General features: G+C 44.3%; 1 protein-coding gene across 1 annotated transcript in view; it reads right to left on the minus strand.

The window, feature by feature from the left end:
- CRCP (CGRP receptor component) overlaps positions 1-6084 on the minus strand; it is a 37252-nt gene extending 31168 nt beyond the window's left edge. Inside the window, exon 1 of the mRNA XM_074263968.1 lies at positions 5962-6084. Coding sequence (XP_074120069.1) covers positions 5962-5969 — 8 coding nt within the window. The 5' untranslated portion in view covers positions 5970-6084. The remainder of the gene's footprint in view (positions 1-5961) is intronic.
- Positions 6085-9026: the final 2942 nt, after the last annotated feature.

The following is a 9026-nucleotide window of genomic DNA, read 5'->3' on the forward strand; positions in this document are numbered from 1 at the left end:
CCAAATAGCTTGCCTATGGCCACAAAAGTGATGGGGGAACACTCATCTAACAACAAAATATACAGTCAAACTGGACTCAAGGCCTGAGTTCAAATTCCAACTCAACGTTTACTATGTGACCCCCTCAGCGATCATTAAACAAACTCTTTAGGGCTCACCTTCTGCTGACATAGAATGAGAGGAGTGGGCCATGCTCCAACTAGCCTAATCCATGGTCATGTGACATCCCTGACTGGAGGAGGTCCAGCCACCCCTGTTCTAAAGCCCCAAAGTGAGAACCCCTAAGAGGGAAGAACTCCTCCTTCTCCCACCCACTTTGGACTCAACCCCTAGGAAGCAAGAGTCCCTGCTCACTTCGCTAATTTCACAATCAGTCCACAATCATCTCACAAAGTTGTGAAATAAGTCAGAACAAGAATATTTTTACTCACATGGAAAAATAAACCCCCGACCGTGGCCCTGAAATCTGACGGCCACCTGGTACCAATGCCAAGGACTAATGATGGTAACCAGGGAGGGTCCAACCTCATGGGTGAGTCAAAGACAGGGAAAGATCTGCTTTTGTAAGGAGATTTGGTCATCATCCCAGAAATGGGAGAAGGGAAAGCCAAACCCCAGCTCGCCTAGCCCAGCCCGGGATTCCTTCCCAGAGCTGCATTCCCAGTACTGAGTGACCACCTGGGCACCTCCTTAGGAAACCCACCACGCAAGGCTTCAGTCTCCCTGGTACTGGACAAGGGTGTTGAGAAAATGCCGAAACTGAGTGAAAACGGAAACAAAAATCCCCTACTTTCCCCAGACATATCACTTCATTCATTTTCTAACTGGGCAGGGCTCTGGGTTTTTCCGGAGCTGCCTGTAGGGCCAGATTTCCAAAAAGCCACTGGCAGGGCAGGGAGGAGACACCAGCATCAAAGATTCAAAGCTGGAAGAGGCTTTATAGGATATCGAATCTGTCTCATATCAGAGGGGGAAACCGAGGCCCAGGGAAGTTAGCTGATTTGAGCCACCCAACTGGTAAGCATTTGAGGCAAATGAACCAAAACTCAATACACTCTACTCAAGAAGTCCTTTCTCCTAGAGACCATGGCAAGCTAGAAAGACTTGGACATCCCTTTCTCTTTCTTACAAAATGAGGTAAGAATCCATCTACTTAAGGAGCTTATTTACCAATATGCCACAAAACCCTGGGGAAAAAAGGGTTAAATAAAACTCATTGAGATCAAGGGCTGTTTTCATATGGGTTGGATCTCTGGTTTCACTGAAGGGGGCACTCGATCCCAAAGGTGCCCAAGCCTTGTCGCCCCATGCATCTCCTGTAAATGAAGCCCAGCACAGCCTGGGGCCTTCTTGCCTCGCATGGACATCCAGTTTGCACCATGGGCTAGGGGCTGCCTAGGAGATGTCCTGCAGGCACCTCAAACTCAATATCACAAAACTGAACTCACCTCCCAAAAATCCTCCCTCCCCTCTCCAAATTCTCCTTTCCTGCCCCTCCATCTTTCTAGTCACTTTGATATCCAAATAGAATTCCCCTTTCCCCTAAACCCTCATATGAAATCAGTTGCCAAATAACACTGAAAGTAAGAATTTTGATCAAAGCAATGATCACCCATGATACCAGATATTGAAACATACAACCAACTTCCTGACGGAGGTGACGGACACAGACCGCAGACTGAGATACACATTTTTGGGACAGAATCAATATGGGGAATTTGTTTTGCATGACTTTACCTATTTATTGCATGGTTTTTTAAATTGTTATTTTTTTCCAATGAAAGGGAAAAATACATTCCTGCCATTTTAATATTAAATTTTAAAATATACATTCTACATCATACACAGTAACAGCAATAGTGTACGATGATCAACTGTGAATAACTTAGCTCTTCTCAGCAATACAATGATCTAAGACAACTGCAAAGGACTCATGGTGAAAAATGCTGTCTACCTCGAGAGAGAACTGATGGAGTCCAAATGCAGATTGGAGCATACTTTTCCACAACATGGTGAATATGGAAATGCTTTGCATGACTACCCAAGTCTATACCAAACTCCTTGCCTATTCTGTAAGGATGAATGTTGAAAATGATCCATGTATATATTTTAAATATAAAAAGCTTTAATTACTCCTTTTTTGCTGAGATAATTGGGGTTAAGTGACTTGCCCAGGGTCATACAGGTAGGAAATGTTAAGTGTCTGGGATCACATTTGAACTCAGGTCCTCCTGAATTCAGGGCTGGTGCTCTATCCATTGCACCACCTAGCAGCCCCCTAAAAAGTTTTAATTAGAAAAAAAAGAGAAAGATTTATTTAAAAAAAGAAAGAAAGAAAGAAAGAAAGAAAGGAAGGAAGGAAGGAAGGAAGGAAGGAAGGAAGGAAGGAAGGAAGGAAGGAAGGAAGGAAGGAAGGAAGGAAGGAAGGAAGGAAGGAAGGAAGGAAGGAAGGAAGGAAGGAAGGAAGGAAGGAAGGAAAAAAGGAAGGAAGGAAGGAAGGAAGGAAGGAAGGAAGGAAGGAAGGAAAGAAAGAAAGAAAGAAAGAAAGAAAGAAAGAAAGAAAGAAAGAAAGAAAGAAAGAAAGAAAGAAAGAAAGAAAGAAAGAAAGAAAGAAAGAAAGAAAGAAAAAGAACTATTGTCCTGCATTCATGGGCTTGTCAGAGGAAACATCTAAAGCCCTGAAAATGATTATACTGTAATCCACCTTCCTGGTTTGCAAATTGTATTTCATTGAACCTCTACTGGATTTCTAAAACTTGCCCCTAGACCCTGCTTTGTTCAACTCCAGCAATTCATAATTTAGAGACCAAGACAGAAAAATTCTGTTAAAACAATTTTAAAGTCTTTGTACAAACAAAACCAAAGTAGGTAAAATTAGAAGAGAAGCAAGTAAATGGGAGGGAGGGAGGAACCTTTGCAGTATGTTTCTCTGAAAAAAAGTCTCATTTCTAAGGTATAAAGAGAACTCAATCTCAAAGTTCCAAGAACAGAAGCCATGCCTAAATTGATAAAGAGAAATAAAAGGAAATTGACTGAATATTTTCAGAGGAAGAAATCCAATATATATGGAGAGGAAAAAAAAGCTCTAAATCACCAATCATTACAGAAATCAAATTAAAACAATTTCTGTTGGCCTTAATCCACTGGAGATGGAAATGGCAAACCATTCCAGTATTAATATGGACAATATGGTTCATACAACAACAAATGGACAATACTCATCCAATGGACAAAGGATGGGGAAGAAGTAAAAGAAGAAGAGAAGGAGGAGGAGGAGGAGGAGGAGGAGGAGGAGGAGGAGGAGGAGGAGGAGGAGGAGGAGGAGGAGGAGGAGGAGGAGGAGGAGGAGGAGGAGGAGGAGGAGGAGAAAATGAGAAATGCAGAAGGGGCTGAGAAAGAACAGGTACATTAATACATTATCAATACCACAGTGAATTATTCAGCCTTTCTGGAAAGCAGTTTGGAGTGATGCCCAAAAAGTTGTTAAATTGTCCATACCCTTTAACCCAAAGAAACTATTACTAGCTCTAGTCAAAGAAATCAAAGACATCGGATTTTTCTTGTGCAGCATGATAAATATGGAAATATGTATAGAATTGCACATGTTTAGTATATATTGTCAAAGGATATGAACAGACAATTTTCAGATGATGAAATTAAAACTATTTCCACTCATATGAAAGAGTGTTCCAAATCACTATTGATCAGAGAAATGCAAATTAAGACAACTCTGAGGTATCATTACACACCTGTCAGATTGGCTAAGATGACAGGAACAAATAACGATGAATGTTGGAGGGGCTGTGGGAAAACTGGGACACTGATGCATTGTTGGTGGAGTTGTGAAAGAATCCAACCATTCTGGAGAGCAATCTGGAATTATGCCCAAAAGGTTATCAAAATGTGCATACCCTTTGACCCAGCCATACTACTACTGGGCTTATACCCCAAGGAACTACTAGAGAAGGGAAAGGGTCCTGTATGTGCCAAAATGTTTGTGGCAGCCCTTTTCATAGTGGCTAGAAGCTGGAAGATGAATGGATGTCCATCAACTGGAGAATGGTTGGGTAAATTATGGTATATGAATGTTATGGAATATTATTGTTCTATAAGAAATGACCAACAGGAGAAATACAGAGAGGCTTGGAGAGACTTACATCAACTGATGCTGAGTGAAACGAGCAGAACCAGAAGATCATTATACACTTCAACAATGATACTGTACGAGGATGTATTCTGATGGAAGTGGATTTCTTCAACATAGAGAAGAACTAATCCAATTCCAATTGATTAATGATGGACAGAACCAGCTACATCCAGAAAAGGAACACTGGGAAATGAATGTAAACTGTTATTTTTACCTTCTGAATCCAATTCTTCCTGTGCAACAAAAAATTCGGTTCTACACACATATATTGTATCTAAATTATACTGTAATATATTTAACATATATAAGACTGCTTGCCATCTGGGGGAGGGGGTTGGGGGAGGAAGGGAAAAAATCTGAATAGAAGTAAGTGCAAGGGATAATGTTGTAAAAAATTACCCATGCATAGTATATATTGGATTATATGTTGTCTAGGGGAAAGGATGAAGAGAAGGGAGAAAAATATGGAACACAAAGTTTTGCAAAGGGTGAATGTTGAAAACTATTTTTGCATGTATTTTGTAAATAAAAAGCTTTTATAATAAAGAAAGAAAGAAAGAAAGAAAGAAAGAAAGAAAGAAAGAAAGAAAGAAAGAAAGAAAGAAAGAAAGAAAGAAAGAAAGAAAGAAAGAAAGAAAGAAAGAAAGAAAGAAAGAAAGAAAGAAAGAGGAAAGGAAAGAGATCAAAGAAAGAGGAAGAAGGCCCATGTGTACAAAACGATTTATAGCAGCTAATTTTGTGGTGGCAAGAGCTGGAACCTGAAACGATGGGTGGTTGAACGAGTATATATGAAGGTGATGAACTAAATGAAGCAGGGCGTGGTTCCAAAAAGGAGCAGTAATTAACACAGTGAAATTAACTGAATCATTTCATGGCAATATCGGCCAGTTCTAAAGGTTCAGCAGCTCTCGGCACACACTGAGCACAGACGGAAATCAATTCCCTGAAATTCAGGGGAGTCTCCGGGGGACGTGCTCCCCACTTCCTAAACTCCAGAGGCAGGCTGAGCCGGACATATTTAATACACGTTCCCAGCATGAGAAAGTTTGGTATAAAGGCTTTGTTTTGTTCTTTTCTCCACCAGAGCAGAGGAAAGAAGGCAGATTTTGCCCAATTAAAAAATTTATTTAAAAATATCATCCCTCCACGAGGAAGTTTGGGTCTTCATCCGCCCTCTGACGCTGGGTCCATTAACTAGTGCTAGCTGATTGATGGATTTTAGGATGAGGAAACTGAAAATCAACAGGGGAGTGTCAGGTCAAGGTCAGAGGCCACAGGGAGCCCGAGTCCTCGTGCAGGAGACAAAGTCAGCAAAACCCGAAGGCATGACGCCGGGCAGGTCAACAGCCATTCCGGGGCCCCACCCCCACCTCTGAGGATTATATAAAAATGCTGATAAAAGGGCCAGTGGCCATTGTCTGGAGTCCAATGTCCGAGGTGAGGGGGGTCGGGGCGCGAAGGTGGGCCGGGGGCCCGGGGAGAGAGGAAGCAGAATCGCTAACACGCATGGCCTTTCCCAGATGGTCACGCGCCCTACTCCCACCCTCACCACCGCGGCCCACGCGGGAACGAAAACACGGACGCACCCCGCCCCAGGGCCAATCTTTGGCCTTACTCGGTCTCCCAAGCACTTAGTGCGGGGCACATAGTAGGAGCTTAAACTCCTACAAACGCACGCGCCTGCAAGTCCAGAAATGCACGCGCACGCACGCACAAAGCACGTGTGCACCTACGCGCACGCACAGACATACACACGGACACACGCCAGCCAGGGCCTTCCCTTCTCATCCCCCGCGCGCGGGCTGCCCACTCACACTTCCATCGCGGATCCTCCTCCTCCTCCTCCTCGCTCCCCCACGGCTCCGGAATCCGGGTTCTACACCGAGCCGTAGGCCGCGGGGCCGGCCGGGGGGAGGGGGCAGGGCTTCGGCTTTACGTCACGGAGCAGCCCAGCCTCCGACGCGCGCGCGCACGCCGGGGCCGCCTCCGGATGCCGGCCGTGCGCTCGCTTAGCTCTGATCCCCGAGCTGCGGTGGCCTGCTCCTGTGGCTGGGGGTCCGGGAGGGAGCCCCGCACCCGCGCACGCGCTGGGCCTTCGCCTTTGCCGAGGGTCTGCAGACTTGGCTCCCCGCGGGCAGACACAGCCTCGCTTTGACGTGCCCCTCCCCCCATGGTCATGGATCGTTTTTGCCCTCTTAGGCATCACCGCCAGCCCTAGATGCCCCGTAGAGCTTGCCACACGGTGTCAATCAATAAAGCTTCCGCCCTGCCAGGCTCCGTGCTAAAGTGCGGCAGATTGTTGTTGTTTACCCCCCTTCAAAGGACCCTGTGACGTCCGGGGGCGATGCCTTCCCACGCAAACTGGAGGCAGGGAGGGAGGGCCGGGCAGTCCCCGGCCTGCTCCGGGCCCAGCGGCGATCCCCCGACGTAAACGTCGTGCTTACCGAGTGCTGAGCGCTGTGTAGCCCCAGTCACCCCCGCGGGACGGGGGAAAGCTGCAAATAAAGGGACCGAGCCTCGATTCCTACGCGGCCTTGACCCCTGAAAGATGTCGCCTCAGTTTAGGCTGAGTGAGAAACTGAGGCAGAGAATAGCCTCTTTTTACCTCGTCAAAAAACAAAAACGCCACTTGAGAGGGGCCAAAACAATTACTCACCTCAGGACCTCAACAATGACCAAGTAAGGTTTGGGACAAAGAAAAGGCAAAACTTACTAAGTGCTTGTTGGTGGGCTGAGCTTCCCATTCCAGTACTTTGCACCAGTGCGGGTGGGGGTGGGGATAGCAGGTCCTTAATTACAGTTTTTCAATCAATCCAATTATTAAGCACCTAGTTTCCTCCAGGTAGTAGGTACCAAGACAAAGAAGGAAAGCATCCCTACTCTTAATGATTTAATTGATTAAACAATTAATGCTAAGCAGGTAGCAGTTAATTTCATTAGAAAGATATTGACTCGGATGGGCTGAGATAGGTGGTAGACTGGGATTTTAAACTCAGTCCTCCCCTATTTTGGGTCAGAAAGGCATCCTACTGAAGGACCAAGCAAATGAATATGCCCCGTGTCTGCCTGGGTTGTCTCACCCTTTATTGGTTTTCTCCGTATAAAACTCTTGGAATTTTATATCGACTTATAGAAGTCGATATATGTCTCTTTCTCATTCTTTATGACCATGTGGCCAACCATGGGGTAGCTTCTATATTACTAAGTGTTTGATGAATGAATGGAAGACCTTATTTAGTTTATCGCCACCTTTTGAGGATGTCTTGATTTACTGGGATAAGCACAAAAGTTGTTCCAGAACAGTTTCCTGCACATTTGCTTTCTTAGATGAAGAATCTGTGATTTAATCAGTGGAGGAATCAACACAGAAGTGATTGAAAAATCATTTTGGAGAGTATTTGGAACTATACCCAAAGAGCTCTACCACAGTGCATACCCTTTGAACCAGCCGTGTCACTCTTGGGTCTGTATCCCAAAAGATCATCAAAAAGAGAAAAAAAAAAAAGGGCTCACGTGTGCAAAAATGTTTGTGGCCGCCCTTTTTGTAGTGGTAAGGAACTGGAAACTGAGTGGATGCCCATCAGGTGGAGAATGGCTGAACAAGTTAAGATATATTGAAAAATCATTTTGGAGAGTATTTGGAACTATACCCAAAGAGCTCTACCACAGTGCATACCCTTTGAACCAGCCGTGTCACTCTTGGGTCTGTATCCCAAAAGATCATCAAAAAGAGAAAAAAAAAAAAAGGGCTCACGTGTGCAAAAATGTTTGTGGCCGCCCTTTTTGTAGTGGTAAGGAACTGGAAACTGAGTGGATGCCCATCAGGTGGAGAATGGCTGAACAAGTTAAGATATATGAATGCAATGGAATATTATTGTTCTGTAAGAAACAAATGAGCCTGATTTCAGAAAAACTTGGAAAGACTTATGACAGAGGTGTGAAATTGTGTTCCCTTTAATCTGTAAAGAAGGGAGATTCCAGTCTCAGGCCCTCCTGGGAAGCATATCTCCTCAGACTCAAGAAAGTCTATGAGAGCATATCCTCCTGGCTGAGCCATTTCTAAGGCAAATCACCCCCATTGATAGCCTGATTTCCATTCAAATTCAGGCTGAAAAAGCCTTCAAAGCAATTTCATTTGGGAGATCCTGGTCTGATCAGTTCAAACTGCCACTACCCCACTCCACCCCCACTAGCCAAGATCTGCTCATATAAGAGGTTTCTGTTTACTCATTTCTTTGCACAATCTCCAAACCAGGACTATGCCTCGACCCTTGGTGCCGCTGCTAGGGCTCTGCCTGTTGAGAAAACTTTCTCTTCTCAGTGCCAGCCTTCATTTCCCTAATAGGACTTTGCCACTATGAAATCAGTCTCTTCTCATCAACAATAAACTTACATTTTTGCCACCTAAAATTCTTCTTTCACGTGAATTCTTTTATAAAGAACCTGCGCCTCCAATCAAAAGGGGATTTTCTCAACTCTCTGACTGCCACTAGAACCCCATCACTTACTTACATGACTTGATGCTGAGTGAAATGAGCAGAATAGGGAGAATGTTCCATTTAATAAGAGCAAGATTATGTGATGATCAACTGTGATGAACTTAACTCTTCTTAACAATGCAGTGATTCAAGGCAGTTTCAATAATTTGGGATGGAAAATGCCATCTACATCCAGAAAGAGAGCTCTGGAGATGAAATGTGGATCGAAGCATAGAATTTTCACCTTTTTTGTTTGCTTGTTTTTTTTTTTCTTCCCCCCCCCCTTTTGGTCTAATTTTTCTTGCACAACATGACAAATATGGAAATATATTTTAACAGATTGCACATATTTAACCTATGTCATATTGCTTGCTGACTTGGGGAGGAGAAAGGAAAGGAAG

The sequence above is a fragment of the Sminthopsis crassicaudata genome, chromosome 4 (genome assembly GCF_048593235.1).
Source record: "Sminthopsis crassicaudata isolate SCR6 chromosome 4, ASM4859323v1, whole genome shotgun sequence".
Lineage (NCBI taxonomy): Eukaryota > Metazoa > Chordata > Mammalia > Dasyuromorphia > Dasyuridae > Sminthopsis > Sminthopsis crassicaudata.